Source organism: Melanotaenia boesemani, chromosome 1, assembly GCF_017639745.1.
Source record: "Melanotaenia boesemani isolate fMelBoe1 chromosome 1, fMelBoe1.pri, whole genome shotgun sequence".
Taxonomy (NCBI): Eukaryota; Metazoa; Chordata; class Actinopteri; order Atheriniformes; family Melanotaeniidae; genus Melanotaenia; species Melanotaenia boesemani.
The window spans coordinates 40,500,588-40,520,894 of record NC_055682.1 but is presented as its reverse complement, the minus strand read 5'-3'; the positions used below and the strand labels follow the sequence as shown (position 1 = coordinate 40,520,894).

Genomic DNA, 20,307 nt, shown 5'->3' with positions numbered 1-20,307 from the left:
TACAGGCTTACTCGGCTGACTGAGGAAGATTTACGGAGAGCAGAAGACTTCATCAATGTCATGAAAGTTCTCTACACATCAACGCTCTGCATGTCTTCAGAAAAAAGCCCCACATGCGGACAGACACTACCCATTCTCCAAAAGCTTGAGGCACATCTGACTGTCAAAGAGGGAGACACAGTGTTTGTATCCAACCTTAAAACGCAGGTTTGGGCAAACCTATCTAAGCGTTACCAGGTAAGTGACTGAGGCAGGCAGATGGAAGGAAATTGCTGAAGAATAGACATATCTTGATTCCCGTTGCTTGTTAAAACACTTGAGGAATACGTGTTTTGCAGTATGATGCACATGATGATCAGGAACTTTCTCCAAGTGGCCACTGCGTTAGATCCGTGCTTTAAACATAAGTTGGATGACACTGTCTGGGACCAGACGCAGAGGAAGCTGATTGAACAGGTCATTCATGCTCGGCTTTCCTTTTCATCTATTAATATCTAAAATCTAAATTCTAGTGTTCTTTGTAGTCAACAGAGGAAGACTGTGGAGCTGATGGGGACACCATGCAGCCTGAGAATGAAGCAGAGGAGGATGAGAGTGAGTGTGAGGAGGAGAGTGTAAGTGTATGATGGCTGATATATAGGTTCTCAATCTTAATAATGATCATGCTTTTAGTGCATGTTTTCCTGTTTTTAGTGGTAATACTGATTAACCTTTTGGGTTTTTTTTAGCAACCGCCTCCTTGCAAACTGTTCAGCAAGACTCCACTGGAGGAGCTATTTGCTGAGGAGGAGGCACAGAACACACTGTCACAGCAGAGCTTCATGTCCATCAAGAAAAGAGTGGCGAGAGCGAGAGTTGCAGATATACCAGGAAATTCCACCAGCCACAATGTCCGAGGACCCTGCTGCATGGTGGTGGAACCAACGAAAGACTTGTCCTTTGCTGTCAGACCTCACTTTCTCATATTTATGTGTTCAAGCTTCTTCTACACCCAGCGAATGTGTGTTCTCCACTGCAGGAGACACAATCTGTTCAGAACGCTCATGCAAACTGCCTGAGAAAGCAGATATGATCATATTCCTCAACAAGAACTGTTTCTGATTTTGTACTGTACCTGCTGAAGTTCAACTGGAGTTGCACAAGTTGTTATTTATTGTTTGAAATTCAGCACAAGTCCAGGTTAGCCCATCAGTTGGAGCACACAGGATTAATGTGTAAATGCGTATTCATAAAGTTTAAGAAATAAAGCTCTCTTGTGAAAAGAATATCCCTGTGAAAAGAAAGTTTCTAATACTTATGTTCAAGTTAATATATAATATATATTAATATATATGAGTTAATATTTATATACTAGTTGAAAACAGTCCTGAGAGAAATTTTTGACCCTTACGCTTAAAAGAATCGGAATTGAGAATTGTCAGGAACCGGAATCGGAACCGGAATTGTTCAAATTCAAACAATGCCCAACCCTAGTGCAGTCATTAGCTCTCATGGTTTCTCCTACCACTGCTATGCAGATGACACTCGGCTTTTCCTTTATTCCCAACCTGACAACACAACCGGTCTCAATGTGAATATCAGCATGTTGCTGATATCTCCACATGGATGAAGGATCGCCACCTTCAGCTAAATCTGTCCAACACCGAGCTTATTGTCTGTCCAGCCAATCCTTCCTTACAGTCACAGATAAGCGTGCAGCTTGACTCTTTCACGCTTGTGCCTACGTCTTCTACCAGGAATCTTGGTGTCATGGTAGACAACCAGCTGACCTTTAAGGACCACGTTGCCTCGGTTGCTCGATCTTGCAGATTTGCTCTCTACAACATCAGGAGGATCAGACCCTACCTGACTGAACACACGACCCAGCTCCTGGTCCAGGCTCTGATCATTTCATGCATTGACTACTGCAACTCCTTACTGGCTGGCCTGCCTGCATGCTCAGTTAAACCTCTGCAGATGATCCAGAACGCAGCAGCACGTCTGGTCTTCAAACAGCCCAAAAGAGCTCATGTCACTCTGCTGCTAATCGCTCTCCACTGGCTTCCAGTTGCAGCGCATCAAATTCAAAGCTCTGCTTTTGGCTACAAAAACAATAACCCAAACGGCTCCTGTCCACCTCCACTCCTTAATCCAGAGCTACACTCCCTCTCGACAGTCTATACTCCATCAGATCCACAGAGCCCTTATCCACTTTTAAAAGCAAGCTAAAGACTCAGTTGTTTAAGGAGCATTTCCGCACTTAGCTTAACTCTTCTACTCAACAGAATGAGTTAGAAAGATTTGTCCAGCTCTTTGGCTCAACAAAGTACTGAATAAGCTGTGTGCACTTATGCCCACAGTGATATTGTTTGATGAAATCGTGATGTTGTATTTAAACAAAATGACTTACAAAAAACTACAAAAAACTTAAAAAACAAAAAAAATATATGCACTGCCTCTAGCACTACATGACAGCACCAGGGTCCAACTGGACTCACAGCAGTCTGACTACCACTTAATTATGATGTCCCATCATGTTTGAATTCATGCTTGTGTTGTTCTTACTCTCAAATGTAAGTCGCTTTGGATAAAAGCGTTTGCTGAATGACTGTAGAATAGAACAGAATTTCATATTTTAAACCATGATTTCTAGTATAATTGGTTTCCTGTTGCCAGATGTGAACTGCATCCGTGTAAACACTAGGGATGGGCATAATTAATCGATGACCGATTAATTGATCATTAAGATGTTCGTCGATGACATTTTTTTAAATCAATAAAACTAATGCAAGTCCTGCTGCGTGCTGCGAGTCTTGAAGGAATGCAATGAATTTTGCTATGTGGCAGTAATTCAACACTTAACCACGGCAATGTTTAAAAAAACACTCCATAAGCCTACTCAGTTACCCGGCGAGTTTCTGTGTATCTCAAAAGTAGTCTAATCATGAAGAGGTCACGGCGAAGTGTGGCGTGGGACCATTTTAATTTAAAAAATGACTCTGTTCACTGCCAACACTGCAAAGCTGTGTTTAAGTACAACTCCTCCACGATGCAAATGATGTACCACTTGAACAACGCACATCCGACCCTGGTTAGTGGCGGTGCTCCTTCTCTCGGTCTCAACCTAGCATCAACTCTGTGTTAGCACAGAGGAGCTGCGATGCACAACGGGCAGAGAAAATTACCCAAGGGATCATTGAGTTCATTGAGATGGATATGCTATCCTTAAGTATTGTTGAGGTTGAAGGTTTTCAACAACTGATAAACGTGTTGGAACCGGCAAATCCCATTCCATCACGACGTAACATCACCAGACTGGTAGAAATGCACTACGAAGAACGAAAGCAGAAGCTGTTGGAAGAATTGAGCACCGCTGAGAGAGTTGCTCTAACCACCGAGCTACATCACCATCACCTGCCACTACATCAGTGATGACTGGCAAATTAACTCAGCAGTCCTCCTCACAAAAAGCCTGCCAGGCCGACATACAGCTGATCACCTCGCTGAGAAAATGAATGTAGCTGTAGAACAATGGGGACTTGAAGACCGAGTTATTGCATGTGTTCATGACAACACAGCAAATATTGCCACTGCCAACAATCCCAGCAGAGTGAACTGGACTTCAGTTGCCTGTTTTGCGCACACACTCAAGTTGGCTATAAATGACGGATTTTCACTTTATCCACATTGGGTAATATCAGTGGCTAGTAAACTTGTTAGCCACTGCAATCACAGCACTGCAGCAACCAATGCACTACAAAGGGAAACGGGAGCAAATGGGCCTCCGGATTCACCGGCTTATTCAGTCTGCAAAACTCGGTGGAACTCCGTGTGTGAGATGTTTGATCGGCTAGTGGAGCAGCGGTGGGCTGTTGCTGCTGTGCTGTCGGACCGAACTGTGACCAGATCTCAATGTGGAAACGCAGGTTTTTCAATTTTCACTACATTTTAATATACCCAATAAATGCCGAATTTTAATATAAATATTAATGATTAATCGATCTTTAATTTTCACGATGATCAATTAAGACAATTTAATCGAATGCCCATCCCTAGTAAACACCAATGAAAACAGATGTATAAAATGTAAAGTACTTTAATTTAGTAAAGATATCTTTGTATATTTGACTTCTTTATACATAGGTATGGGGGAGACAAGTAAAGACACATGAACTTTTGTGCTGATGGTTTCTATTATCAAATGAGGCAGCCTAATAGCTTAAAGTATGATACATGAAAAAATGCAGGTGACCGTTATTTGGGATTCTGAATTTGGAAGAACTTAGTCAGATGGATTGCAAAAGGTAAAGGTATTAAGATATTAATGGAGCGGTGCTGCCATCAGGCAGCATGTAGGAGGGTCATATACCTTAAAATAAATAAATTAGCATATTTTCTAAATCATGTTCAGCCAATTGAAGGAGGATCCTGCGTTGGTGTTGGATGTGACGTAGTTTACAGGTGGGGTTAAGTTTAATTATGTTAATTAAAGCAGGCAGAGGAATCGCTGTCAAATGCAAACGTTAGTGCTCCACTTGGGTCAACACTTACCCACGATAGTGTGCACTACAGAAGAAAGTGCTTAATGCGTACTACACACTGCCTTCCAGTGCACTCACGTAAGTGCGCAGTTTGAGACACAGCCGGAATATTTTGAAAATAACAGGAAGTGACATCACCATGCACATACCCACCACCCCGCTACGAGGTCAAGTTCTTTTATTTTCTGTACAGCACCAAGTCACAACAGAAGTCCACCCTGATGCCACACAGACACGTGCATGTGCATGTGTCAGAAGACAGAGACGTGTCGTAAAACACACAAACCAGCTGAAGATGAGACAAGCACTAAATTTTCCCAGAGAGGTGAAGATGGAAACAGTCTGGCTGAAGCAAGGAGCAGCCGGAGAATTTCTCCTGCTCCGGTGTTACACCGACAGCTTCATGTCCATTACGGGGAAGTCACGTCCATTACGAGGAAGTCATGTCCATCATGAAGAAGTCACGTCCATTACGGGGAAGTCACGTCCATTACGGAGAAGTCATGTCCATTTCGGGGAAGTCACGTCCATCATGAAGAAGTTACGTCCATTACGGGGAAGCCACGTCCATTAAGGGGAAGTCACGTTCATTACGGGGAAGTCACGTCCATTACGGGGAAGCCACGTTCATTACGGGGAAGCCACGTCCATTACGGGGAAGCCATGCCCATTACGGAGAAGTCACGTTCATTACGGGGAAGCCACATCCATTACGGGGAAGTCACGCCCATTACGGGGAAGTCACGTCCATTACGGGGAAGCCACATTCATTACGGGGAAGCCACGCCCATTACGGGGAAGCCACGTCCATTACGGGGAAGCCACATTCATTACGGGGAAGCCACGCCCATTACGGGGAAGCCACGCCCATTACGGGGAAGCCACGCCCATTACGGGGAAGCCACATTCATTACGGGGAAGCCACGCCCATTACGGGGAAGCCATGTCCATTACGGGGAAGCCACATCCATTACGGGGAAGCCACGCCCATTACGGGGAAGCCACGTCCATTACGGGGAAGCCATGCCCATTACGGGGAAGCCACGCCCATCACGGGGAAGTCATGTCCATTACGGAGAAGTCATGTCCATTTCGGGGAAGTCACGTCCATCATGAAGAAGTTACGTCCATTACGGGGAAGCCACGTCCATTAAGGGGAAGTCACGTCCATTACGGGGAAGTCACGTCCATTACGGGGAAGCCACATTCATTACGGGGAAGCCACGCCCATTACGGGGAAGCCACGTCCATTACGGGGAAGCCATGCCCATTACGGGGAAGCCACGCCCATCACGGGGAAGTCATGTCCATTACGGAGAAGTCACGTTCATTACGGGGAAGCCGCGTTCATCACGGGGAAGCCATGCCCATTACGGAGAAGTCACGTTCATTACGGGGAAGCCACGCCCATTACAGGGAAGCCATGTCCATTACGGGGAAGTCACGTTCATTACGGGGAAGCCACGCCCATTACAGGGAAGCCATGTCCATTACGGGGAAGTCACGTTCATTACGGGGAAGTCACGTCCATCGTAAAAAAGTCATGTCCATTACGGGGAAGTCACGCCCATCATGAGGACGTCACGTCCATCATGAGAACGTCACGTTCATCATGAGGACATCACGTTCATCATGAGAACGTCACGTTCATCATGAAGACATCACGTCCATCATGAGGTCACCATGTCCATCATGAGAACGTCACGTTCATCATGAGAACGTCACGTTCATCATGAGGACATCACGTCCATCATGATGAACGTGACGTCCATCATGAGGTCGTCATGCCCATCATGGAGACATTATGTCCATCAGAAGGACATTCTCATTTCTGAGAATGTCTTTAATATTCAAGGAATATATTGGTGTTGCATGAATATCCGTAAATGAATTGAAATAGAATAGAATTGGATTTAATCAAAATCTAACAGAATCAGGATGTTGTGAAGGAAATTGATTCAGAAAGTTAGTGGTGATACCAAGCCCTAATTTGTGGTAAATCTCGACCACAAGTGATTAAAAACGAACAGCAGCTTTAATCCAAACTTGTTCAACACAAATGTAAACAGGAAGTGAAGAAGCTTGAGAATGAGAAAACAGCTGCAGGCAGAATTCAGGTTATTGCATCAGAATTACCAGAACTATGATTCAATGCCTTTTAAATTTAATCAAAGCAGTGTGTTGTGTAAGCACATTTCTCAGGAATTTCACATTAAACTATCTGAATGCCATGATACAAGCCCGGCGTCAGTTATGACCATGAAGAGGATCAGGAGAATCATTTATAAAACTGTGTGTAGCAAAGATGACTGCAGGCAGATATACGTAGGGAAAAAGGAAAAAACCTAGCCCCACCTTACACCGGGTGTGTGTCTTTAGAATGAATGAAAGAGGCATGGGTGGATCCACATTGTTGAGCAACATGTTAGCATCACATATGTTTTGGACCTTTAGACAATTAAAATGCTTTGGTTAATGACAGCAGATTTAATTTCCAATTCACAATTTCCCACTGGGATTAAAGTTTGTTTGTTTTTTTTCCCCCTACATTTGAAATTTTATTTCATTCTCACTTGGCGATCTTATTGCAACTTTAGTGCATTAATAGCAGCGATCACGCCAGGGAAACCGGACGTCACTGCGTATTGCATTGTTTTGTTTGCCTGTTCTACTCCAGTGTAGGAAAGTTAATGTAATATTGTGACAAAACATTGATAATGTCTAACCCGTCTGGCATAACACGCCGAAAGGTTGGCAGTGTTATTCCCAGCCTGTCAGTCAGGTTCCTCTGGAAGGTGCCGGTTGCCTGAAGACTAGCAGCTTTATGCACTGGGGAGTCTTTTTATATCCATCAGTCAATTTTCTAAATAGCTACAGGTGGGGGAAATACCCTGATTGTAGCTGAACTGACTAGCACTTTTGCACATTAATTGTAATTATTATTCATTTTTCTGGCACATGTTGGCAGCAAACTGTCACCTTATTAGCGTGAATTGATTTAATCAAATGTAAGTTTTGTTGTACGATGACAACATAATTTAGTGGCTGATGTTCTTATTAATAATATACATCTGATTCCCTTGTAAATCCTGATTTTATTTGTTTATTTTTTGGGTGTGTGTGAGCACATGAACTCCCAGGAGTATCAATATCAAACACACATGCCGCTTAATTCAGTTTTGCAAACAGCTTTAAAATATAACACGTGGTGTGAAAGGTAATATTTGATTGTGCACGAATTTTATTCTGTGCCGTCGGTGTCACAGTTTCCCATTTCTCCACATTTTGTGTGTACGGCAGGGTCAGAGTTGCCAAGGAGGTAGAGACATTCTCCCACTAATTTTGGTTTTTATAAACCCCAAAAGCTGACTATAATTGGCGTACACTGGTATGAACACCAGTTTTATAAATTCAATTATAATCAGCTTCATCTGTATAGGACCACTTCACAACAATGTCATCTCAGGGCATTTTGCAGACAAATCAGTTGGAGTCAATTAATAATAAGGTCCAGGTCCAGGGGGACCTTGCAGTCACCAAGTGGACCATGGAGTCCTCTGGATACCACAGTACTCTAAAGTCCGATGCGAGGACAAGGAGCTAGGACAGGGACAAAGATTTTATAACATGTGTCTCTAAATTTACAATTTTACAAGCAGATGTAGCACAAATCGAATCTACAAGCTTAAAGTTCATCTGCAAGTCAAGACAATTTTATAAGAACAAACCATTCATCCCACTTTTTACATACCTACTTAGGAACCAATCAGATTCTTCTAGTCCATAACCATAACCATCCTGATGTGTGAAAAAGTGCCGCTATGACCGTCTGAGCAAAGCCAGCATGACCATCACAGCTCCACAAAGGAGTCGGTTTACAAACTAAAACTTTTCTTGCTAGAGATGAAAAATCACGTCTCTACTATCAGCTAATTCTGCTTCAAACTGATCCATAAACCAACTGACCCTACCTTTATCCTTCTCTCTCCATGACTATATAGGACAAGGATCCGCAATCCTGGTCCTTGAGAACCTAGTCCTGCAGGTTTTAGAAGTTTCCCTGCTGCAGCACACCTGACTCAAATCAATGGGTTATTAGCAGAATTGTGCAAAGCTTGGAATCAACTTCTAAAACCTGCAGGATACCGGCCCACACTGACCAGGACTGAGGATCCCTGAAATAGGGACTAGAGAAACCCAGTTGGTTCATGAGTGTGTATAATGTGGGGCAAATGTTTTTTTACCTGTAAAATTGACTTGATCCACACTTTTAGATCTGATTTGACAAATAAGGAGATGCAAGTTACAAAACTTCTGCCCCCATCCCGTCTCTATACGAGTCCAACAGCTAAAGCTTGGCTGAAGCTGGCTCATGCAATAGCACAACAATCCCAAACACAGCAGAACGATGCTTCTTTTTTTGTTGTTTTAATTTGACCCTCTGGTATTTGCTCTGCCTGCAAGAAGAAGCTGATTTTAGCTTTTATGGTCCCTTTATGTTCTTATTTCTGTTCTAACTTGTTTTTTTTCTTCATACATATTGTTTGGACCTGGTTGCTTTGTTTTAAGTCCTTTGAATTGTTTTTTGAGAAGTGCTGTAAAAATAAAGATCAGATTAGTAAAGAATGAAGATCAGTCTGGCAAGATGGAGGGAATCTGTGCAGCAGCTGCCTTTCCATGCAGATGTAGGAGCTCTGTCTTTTCTCATCAGCTCTTCCAGGTACGCTTTGGTGAGTGCAAAAACTCATGGGATTGTTTATTTGTGATGCATTGTGGTTCAGCTGAGTTTGAACTTTGACTGCTGTGGTTTTCAAAGTATGAACATCTCAGAAGAGTTAGGGCAAACCAGGAACCCTGCAGAGGATCTGCAGGACACTGCAGCCCTTTTCATGCAGCAGGTCCGACTTATTCACAGAAAATAAAAGATATCTCATCATCACAGATGAGATGGAGCTGTGCATCGGTGCATTACACATGGCAGGCCAACATGCAGATCAAAACAGAGATGCTCTGGGGCCCATGGTGTTGTACACATTGTGGGGGTTTGGATAGGTGGGGGTGTGGAGCGTGTGGTTGGGTAGGTTTGTTGGGCAGGAAGGTGGATAAGTGGGGGTGTTAGGGTGTTAGGTAGGTGGCAGGACGGGTGGAGTTTTGAGTGGAGGCTGGATGGAGGGGTTGTTGGGTGGGTGGGAGCAGCCTGAGTGGGCTGGGAGAGGGATGGTGCCCTTATACTATCTATCTATCTATCTATATATAGATATATAGATATATAAATATATATATAGATATAGATATATATGGGATAGCAAAAAGATGCAAAAGGGAAAGAACAAAGGAGACAAAAACATCAGAGACAGAAGGAAACGACCCTTCAATTCACACCATCACCAGACAACAAACTGTTACACCTGTACATGAACACATCAGAAAATTTCCTACAACTTTTACAAAAAACAAACACACAAAAAAAAAACAAAAAAAAACAAACAAACAAACAAAAAAAAAAAACAGAGCTGCTAGTCATTAAGGGTTTTTAAATAACCACATCAAAAAGACATATCATGAAAGTGGCATAACAGCGACCAGATAGTAACTCTCAGGAAAAATAAAAGAAAAGAATTATCTCTTAGTATAAAAACCCACTGGACAACTCAGTGACTGTGTCAGCATGCAGAGCATGAGAAACAAGGAGTGATCAGTGATGAAGAGTGGTGAGTGAGATCGTGCAAATGTGACTACGCCTCTACGGAGGTCAGAGGCAGACCAGGGCAGCCCAGAGACCCGGCCCTCAGCAGCAGCCCCAGAGCACGAACCCAAGCTACCCCACCACGAAGACGACTCCAGCCCCACCCGAAGGAGGAGAGCCCCAGCAAGAGCCCCCCACGGTCTTGGGGCACAGGTCCCAGTGGGCCAAGATTGGCAGCCGCCGGCCCCGCCAGGGACCGGCCACCCAGGACAGCCCAAGCGAAGGGCCCAGGGCCCCAGGAGCCCAGAGGCGGTCGCCCCACCCCCCAAAGGTAGAGGGCCCGCACTATGCCTAGGAGGACCAGGCCCCCCCAGACAACCACCAGGCGTAGGCCAGCACACACCCCGATTTTCCAGCCGCACACCCCGGGAACCAGGGCACCATCGACCCCCTCCCCCCACCTACTCCAATCTGCACCCCTTATAACCCCACACTCACACCCTCCCCTGTGCCATACCCACAAGCACTCACCATCACACAGTCACGTCACACATAACTCACCTCAGCCTCCCTTCAAACCCCTACACCCCTCCTGCCCCCTGGCCATACCCTGGGTCCCAGGGCGGCAACCAGACACCAGGGCATGCACTAACCCACACCATGGCACTACATCCGGGCAGGCCTAGACCCCCAGCACGTACGGACCCGACCACCCCCAGGCACCAGAGCCCAGAACCCCCGCCCAGCCCGCCCCGGAATAGCCCGGCAGCCCGGCCCAGGACCGACGCCCACCGACCCAGGTGCCACCAGTGGCCTCACCCCCGCCACGAGGCGACTCCAACCGCTGACCCCCACAGCCCCCGACAGGGCCAAACCCAGAGCCACCCCCATCGCAGAGCAGCCCGGTCCTGCGCCACGGGAAACCACAAAGAACCCGCAACCAACAGTCATTCCGGGCCATTTTCCAACCCCCAAAGCAACGAGGTCACAGTCCTCCACCTACACTAAGTGATGGAGCTAAGCAGGGGACCAGAGGGAATGAGATTCAGCTAAATAGTTCTTTGAGGAGGCAGACATTGTCTCACTACTGATGTGGTCAACTAAGAGATTCCTAAACTGCTGAATACACAGATTATTTTTGGTTTTCCAGTTCATAAGGATAGTTTTCTTTGTGATGCATAATGCTGTGCGTATCATGTGTGCAGAGTTAATTGCCATATTAATGTCACCCAAGTCACCTAGTAGACATAGTGCGGGGATTGTAGGAATATTACATTTAAACCATGTTGACATGTCCACACATACCTGAAGCCAGAACCTGCGGACAGGTGTGCAGGACCACAAGGCATGGAGATAGTTGCCAGGTGTGTTTTCATTGCAGTGTGTGCAGATGTTTGATTGTGACAGACCCATCCTGAACATCCTTTGTCCTGTATAATGAGTTCTATGCAGAATTTTGAATTGTATTAGTTGCATATTTGAATTCTTAGTCATTTTAAAGGTGTTTAAACATATTTGTGACCATTTATCTTTATTAAAGTTACTGGATAAGTCACCCTCCCATTTTGAAGTTGGAAGACAGATTGAGTTTGGATGTCCTCATGATTCTAGTTTGGATAATAGTCTATATGTTTTTGATAATAGCTTTAGGGCATTGAGATTCATGAATTCTGCCACCCTAATAGGTAGCTGTAGGTTTAATTGATTAATGGTATATGTTTTACATATAATAGATTTAAGCTGCTGATATTCTAAAAATGTTTTGCTACTGATTCCATATTGTGAAGTGAGAATATTAAATGACAAGAAGTTTCCATTTTCTATTATATGTTCTGTTTTATTCCTTTATTTTTCCATTGAGTAAAATTGATAAGCTTTTTGTTTTGCAGGATGTCAGGGTTGTTCCAGAGGGGTGTAAACTTACATGGAAAAAGTGAGGATTTGGTTATTTTTAGAAAATCCCACCAAGTCACTAAGGAGGAATTGATATTAATGCTTTTAAAACACTTATGTGTTTTGATGGTTGAGCTGATGAATGGCAGGTCAGAGATAAACAGATCCTCACACAATGCTTGCTCTACATCTAACCATGGTTCATCCAGACTGCTAGGTTTAAGCCATTTGGAGATATACTGCAGCTTGTTAGCTAAGAAAAAGTGATTAAAGTTGGGTAGCTCCAATCCGCCTCTATCTTTAGTCTGTTGTAAAGTTTTTAGACTGATACGTGATGGCTTGTTTTCCCATAAAAATTTAGATATATGTGAGTCCAGTGACTTAAACCAGCTGGAGGATGGTTTAGTGGGTATCATTGAAAACAGGTAGTTTACTTTAGATAGAACCATCATTTTAACTGTGGCAACCCTCCCCATGAGTAATATGGGTAAGCGCCTCCACCGTGAGAGATCATCCTCTATTGCTTTAAGTAGCTGGACATAATTTGGCTTTGTTAGTTCTGATAACCTGGGGGAAATGTTTATGCCTAGATATCTAATGTTTCCGGACTGTATTGTAGTATTGGGTGTGTTTTGTAGGCCACAGTTAATGGATATAACAATAGTCTTAGACCAGTTAATAGAGTAGTCAGATATTGATGAGAATGTGTTAATGAGTGTGATTGTCTGGGGGAGAGATGTCGGTGAGTTCTGGAGGGAAATTAATACATCATCAGCATAAAGACTTATCTCATGTTCTATATTTTTGGCATGGATTCCTTTAATCTCTTTATTTTGTCTTATGGCAGCAGCTAGGGGTTCAATAAAAATAGCAAAGAGTGATGGAGAAAGTGGGCTGCCCTGTCTGGTTCCTCTCTGCAAACAGAAGCTTGGAGAAGTTTGATCATTGGTCTTCACACATGCATTTGGGTTGTTATATAATATTTTTATCCAGTTTATGAAAGATGACCCAAACCCAAATTTGTTTAATGTTGTAAATAAAAATTTCCAGTTTACTCGGTCAAATGCTTTTTCTGCGTCTAAAGAAATGGCTGTGGATTCCAGGTTATGTAGAGTAGAATAATCTATGATGTTAATTAATCTATGTGTGTTAGTAGAGGAATGTCTACCTTTAATAAAGCCTGTTTGGTCAGGATGTATTATTAGAGGGGTTATTTTTTCTATTCTTCTGGCCAAAGCTTTGCTAATTATTATAAGATCTACATTTATTAATGAAATTGGACGGTAACTGGATGAAGTGTCGGGTCTTTACCTGGTTTTAATAGTAGAGTAATATTGGCTAGGTTCATATTTGAAGGTATTTTTTGTTTTTCCCTTATTTCTAATATCATATTGTAGAAAGCGGGTGCCAGCATTGTCCAGAATTCTTTGTAGAATTCTGCTGGGTAACCATCTGGACCTGGAGCTTTATTTTTGGGTATATGCTGGAGAGCTTCATGGAGTTCGCCAACTGAAAGGGGGGAATCCAAGACCATTTTATTTTCATGTTTTAATTTTGGAAGATTGATGTTACTAAGAAATTCATCAATATTGTCATCTGTTGTAGTTAGTTGTGATGTATATAATGTTTTATAGAATTCTTTGAAAGTGTTATTTATCTTGTCAGGGTCGTGGCTGATGTTTCCTTCTGGATCTCTGACAGAGGAGATGGTTGTTTTCACCTTCTTTGTTTTTAACTGATTAGCCAGGAACCTTCCAGATTTGTTGCCATGCTCAAAATTCTCCAAGCGAAGTCTTTGCACCAAGAATTTTTATCTATTATTTCATTAAGTTCAAGTTTAGCTTTCTTTATAGCATTTAGTAGGTGTTCTTCTGGGGAGACATGGTAAGCATCCTCTAAGGATTTAATTTTGAGTTCTAACTCTGAAATTCTCAAAGTTTCCTTCTTTTTCTTATGAGAAGAAAAGGAAATTATTTTCCCTCTCATTACTGCTTTTCCTGCTTCCCAAAGAACACACGCTGAAGTTTCTAGCAAGTCGTTATTTTCTAGATATAAGGACCATTCTCTTTTAAAGTAGATGATGAACTCAGGATCTTTAAGTAATGACGTATTAAATCTCCAGTTTCTAGTTGCTTGTTTATTGCTCTTACTTCTCAGAGTAAATGATACTGGTGCGTGATCACTAATTCTAATAGGATGGATTCTGATTTCTGACATGTCATTCATCAGCGAGCTGCTAGTTAAGAAATAATCTAACCTAGAATAGGTAGAATAGGAATGGTGAACTGAAGAGAAGACGGTGTATTCTCTCAGTGTGGGATGGTGAGAGCACCAAGCATCACAGAGACCAAAATCCTTCATGTACTGTTTTACAGTTTCTGAGGATTTCCAGACTCGATGAGTTCCTGTGGTACTTTGTTTGTCCAGTATAATGTTAAAATCACCTCCTATAATTAATGTGTTATCTGAGTGACCATAGAGTGAGGCGAAGAGGGAGTGAAAGAAGGAGGGTTCATCAACATTTGGACCATATATATTTGCGATATATAACTTAACATTTTTAATAGATAATGTAACTATTATAAATCTGCCTTCTGGATCTATGATTGTATTATCTATGTCAAAATTTAACCTTCTATTAATAAGAGTTGCTACTCCTCTCTGCCTAGAATTATAACAAGCTGAATACACGTGTGGAAACTGGGTTGTTGAGAGAAGATCTATTGTTGAGTTTGATGAGTCTCTTAGAGTAATATTATATCTGCTTTCATTTCTTGTAAACGATTAAAAATGTTTAACCTCTTTTCCCTTGTGCCAGCTCCTGCTCCTACCTGTGTCCTGCACTTGTATAATGACAAATAAATCTCTTGTAATCTTGTGATCTTGTAAATGATTGTTATATCTTTACTTGCACACGGAGTGTCCTAACTAATAAAAAAGACACGGAGCCCGGTCTACTTCATGCTCTTGTATTGCTCTTCACGGCATCTCAACAGTATATCTCAGTCACATGGAAGTGGCGATACAAAACAAAGGAAGTGCTGTCAGACCTTTCACAATAAGTCTGACTACTTATAAACGTCAATACATAACAATGATCTTTTATGGTGGTTTTATGGATATAACATGATCTAGTGAGAATACAGGAAAATTAAAGCACATACCAAGTCAGTAGAGCCACAGAGTGATGTCCGGGTCGCGGTACAGCTGTCCATTAATAAATAATTTATCCACCGCCATGACAGTGCGAGCGCCTTCAGTGATGTATTTTTTCCTGATAGGAAACAGGACTCTCCAGGATCAGGCTGAAACACGCATCAAAACTACTGAGTTTCTTATCTATAGAGATCAGAACATCTGTTGAGTCGTTCCCCGGTGGTGAAATAGCTCCAGGTGAATCCTCATTTCGCTGTCTTTTGGATTTAGATGAGGTGGAAGGGGTGGACATGTTGTTTGGTTTCCCCATGACGATTCTGTCGTAACAACGATCTATAAAATCTGTCAGGCTGGCCAAATCCTCCCCGCTGTGCTCCAGAGTGTACCTTTTAAAGACACTATTTTCCTACTTTAAAGAATATTTTGATTAGGCTGGCACAAAATACAATTGAATGAAAGCATAAGTGTTTGGGCGCGCCTAGTTTGAATCTGCTGTCTCCCTGGAACTACGTAAACCTACAGCACTGCAGGATTGTGGCACCTATGTATTTGTACTATATGGCGTGGGTGTGGAACCTACAAGGTCAAGTTAATTACCTGTGATCTGGTTTTCTATACAGTGCCAAGTCACAGCAGAAGTCATTTCAAGTTCTGTTTGCTCTAGAACAGGTTTGTACTTATATGTATGTATGTATATATGTACGTATGTCCCTCTAAATCATTGGTGCTGTGCAGATGTTGGAGACACAGGTCTGATCATTTAGGGGCCATGAATGGAGCGAGAGAAATTATAAACAGGTTCTGAGATAAAAATCAGGGAAGCTCTCCTCTCTAATAAAGTAGCTGACAGGTGGTAGAAACGATTTATACTTCAGATATGCAGAGGCGGATCTAGAAAAGTTTAGATGGGGGCCAGGCAGAGGTACGGACCAGGAAAAGGTTCGTACAAATGAGATATACCTTTTAAGGTCTTGATTTTATGTAATATTGAACTGATTATTACAACTACAGTTATCATCTAATGTAAAATAAAGTGAAGAAAACCCAAGTAAGCAATGGCATAGAACAGGGGTGGCCAACGTTGGTCCTCGAGAGCCATAATCCTGCAGGTTTTCCATGCATCCCTGCACCGACACACCTGACTTAAACTAATGAGTCATTGTGCAAATCCTTATAGGCTGTTGGATCCATTTAATTTGAGTCAGGTGTGTTGGTGCAGGGATGCACAGAAAACCTGCAGGATTGTGGCTCTTGAGGACCGACGTTGGCCACTCCTGGCATAGAATGTCTGTGGTAACACAGACTAGTTTCTTTTCACCCAGGTCCATCATTTGTCTCAGACCAGAAGCTATGTTCTGTCTGGTGTGATCTGGAAAAAAATTACATCTAGAGACATTTGTTTTCACGTTGAAATTTGCGTCAATAAAATGTAGCGTGAGGCTTATATACGGTTCTATGGTGCAGCTTGACCACAAGTCTGTAGTGTTGTGAAATATTGGAGTATAGCCACGTCCTTCACAACACCCTCACGACACTCATCATACAAGCCAGAAAATGGTGACGAGATGGCAGTGATGCCGTTTGTCCAAAGTGTTGATGAGTTTCTTAAATCCCAGGTTGTTCACTGTGTTATTTGTGTGCTGGTCTTGGGTGAGAAAAAGTTGAGAGGTGATGGCAACTCATGTTAAATAAAAGCAAAGCGGTTGGGGCTGTGGGAGGAGTCAGTGGTGCTCGATTTGCAACTGAAACAGCACAAGAGTAAACTAAGAAGGAGCATCATTTCATTTTTATGATTGCTGAAAACCCAGATCATATTTGAGATTAAAATTCAATTAATCATACTATCACTACTATGTTGCTAAAAGAGAAAAAGTAGGGCACTCAAAGGTACCCACAATGCATCTTAAAAAGTAGTGATCGATGGTCACTAGACGGGTCAATATAGACCACAATGCATTGCGGGCAGAAGCTCAACATGGCGCAAGGAGGCGGAAAAAAATTCGAGCAGTGTGAAATGACCTATACGGAAACAAACAAAGACTAAAATACAACATAAGGAATAAAAACATTTACACACAACTTTGGACTGGATTTGGAATGACATCTTGAAGTGCGTTGTGGTTGCCGTGGTGACGGCGGTAGTCACGTGGTTGGCGGCGAGGATAAAAGAGGCAGCTTCGTGTCCGAACGGCCAAGAGAATGAGTCACTATGTGTGTTATAAAGTGCAGCCCTATGTAGTGAACGAGGGGTTAGGGAGTCGGGTGGGCATTCGGACACAGCCCAAGTGTGTGTGAAAAGAAGAAAAATAATGCTCCTCTATGGCTGGAATAAAGCCAAGAAGACGTTTCTGATGCACGGTGGCGCCAAAACTGAGCAAAAACAGCTTTATTCAGTGTTTACATAGGGTGTTTTTCTATTAAATGTGCAGTAAAACCAACATTCCCAACCAAGCAGATCTCATCATTACAGAAGGACACAAGAGACACAAAATGGGAAATCATTTAGAAATAATTTCCACAGATCTACATTTAAACTGAATCAACAATGAAGACACAAGTTAATTAAAATCTTCTGACTGTTCGCATCCAGTCAAAGTAAAAGTGGTGTAAACTCCAAACAGGGTTCCTACATGTTTTTACAAGTTAAATTTAAGACTTTTTAAGACAACTTGGAACAGAATTTAACGCCCATCTCACCGCCACGTTGGCAAAAACTAATGACTCCTAGAATTTAAGAAATAGAGCAGTGATTATTACAATGACCTTGGTGTGTCAACTTATCAACTTTAAGTCGACATAATTTAAGATCTACCGTTCAAAATTTAAGGACAAAACTATCCAATTTAAGGACTTTTTAAGGTATTAAATACATATTTGCAAATTCAAAACTTTTAAGACCCCGCAGGAACCCTGTCCAAACCACACAGAGCCGAGTCACAGTGACACTCATTTCTTTGCAGAACTAACTTATCAGCTTAAAGAAGAAGCCATAATAAACAGGAAGAACATTTCCTCTCAGTAGCCGCCACATTAGCATCAGTACCAAACAGATCCTGGATGACAAGGCCACATCAGAGGTGTGGGTCTGTATCTCTGAAGACCTGCTGCTTTACTTCCTTTTCAGCTGAAAACTAAACTAAGCAGAGCTAAATATACGCTGGCTGCACATAAATCTGACATCATTGAAACTGTCTGATGACATGACTCACCTCAGCAGCACCACACGTGTGACCCAACACTGGGCTTAAAGATGTGGATTCACTTCGGGGTTAAAGAATTAAATAACCTCTTCTAGATCACACTTATTATTTCTGCCCCCTGTACGAAATAATATCCCCAAAAATAAATCAAAAGTATATCTTCCTAATTACAAGGGTTCTATGATGAAGTCACTTCCTGTCAAACTTTCAATGGTTTTGGTTCTCATGGAGGGTTCCCTTCCTGGTTCTGGTTCTCATGGAGGGTTCCCTTCCTGGTTCTGATGGAAGTTTTCCTCTCCACCATCCATTGGTTTCCTTTGCTAGGTCATTATTTCATGAGCACAGCTGTTATCATTTTCATTAAACTGAAGTCTGAAAAACATCAAGTTTTGACATGATGTTCTGACAATGACAGAAATTAAGTTTCTTAGTTTAACTGGGTAATGAGCAGGGGAGGGGCTGAAATGGAAGTTTTTACTGTAAGTCCATGAGAAGATATTAATTTCATTATTTATGGGTTCTGACACATTTCCCTTTAAATAGTTTTCAAAAGCAATAGCTGGATAGTTACATCAGTGTGGTGTAATAATAAAAGCTATTTTAATTTATTACTTATTATAAGCAGCAGTCAGAACCGCAGGCCTGTGGGATTCCTCAGAGGGAATGCAGTTTTCCTTTTTTAAATGGAGAAGCTGACATAACGTGTCTCACATGGAAATGTGTCCATTTTCCCCTCAAGAGACGATAGCCGTGCGGGTAAAGCATGTCATACCTGTGTGCTGCCACGGCTCGGTTGTTCAGGTACTTCTGGGCGGTCATGACACCGACGAAAAGGAAGCTGTTGGACCTGGAGCCAGGCTTCTCGGTCGCCGGTGAACCGTTGTCCTGCGATGCCCACAGAACTCCGCCGTACTCCTGTCTGAGCCCCCCGTTCAACCCACAGACGGCAGGGTTTGCTTTCCGCTTTTGTCCCGCTTTCTTCAGCTCGGTGGCTTTTGGTAAAATCAGTCTGGAAGCCAGAGTGAACCCGACAACCAGCCCCAGGAGAACACTAAACCATGCTCTTCGACTTCGACCTGCCATTCCCCAAAACTTCACCAGCTACTCGTTTAGACTGTCCAAAACAGCGTACGTGGACCGATTTAATCAAGAAAAAATCATTTAAACAAAACTAATTGGGGTTGTATAAGTTCCCATGTCTTAATAAAGACAAATAAATTTTTAAATTAAAAAAGGGGGGGCTCACACACTTTGCCTCTTACTAGAAAAGCCCTTTTCTTCTTCCAGATGCCTACGTAGCATCGCAGCAGTCTCCTTGAAATCGCCACCTGAACCGTCCTCTGTCGCGGCTTCCTCGGATCATCGACCCGCCGCCAACACCGAGCTCCGGGAAAACTAACGCCGACCGAGTAACGGAGCTCGTTTCATGTTAGTTTTCAGCTGCGGATCCCGTGTCGCCATTCTCTCGCGGCGACAAGAACGTCTAATGATCGCAACCGTTGATGTTGAACGGTTTAACGTTATTTTGACCTAATGGTTTTTCCGTAGAATGGCTTTGTCCTAGCGACGTTGCATTCAGGTATCCCCGGAAACTCTGACACTTTTATTTTATTCGTCGTATTTAAAGTTGAAAGACACACTAATGTAACTAAAAAATATCATTACCACCATCAGTGTGCTAGTTGGGGTTTAAAACTTGTTACTTAATCTAATGTTGATGGATTTATTTAATATCACTTTACTTGTTACTTTTCTGACAGAAAATTTAGCAAAGTACTGAAAAGTAGGATGACAGCAAACGCAACGGTACTAGTCTAATGTGCTGCTCCCTCTAGCGGTGATGCCTTCACTT

General features: G+C 42.6%; 1 protein-coding gene across 1 annotated transcript in view; it reads right to left on the bottom strand.

Annotated features, from left to right (window-relative positions):
- Window positions 1-19,991, bottom strand: part of chsy1 (chondroitin sulfate synthase 1) — a 57,876-nt gene extending 37,885 nt beyond the window's left edge. The window contains exon 1 of the mRNA XM_041979735.1: window positions 19,228-19,991. Within this exon, the coding sequence (XP_041835669.1) occupies window positions 19,228-19,538 (311 nt within the window). The 5' untranslated portion in view covers window positions 19,539-19,991. The remainder of the gene's footprint in view (window positions 1-19,227) is intronic.
- Window positions 19,992-20,307: the final 316 nt, after the last annotated feature.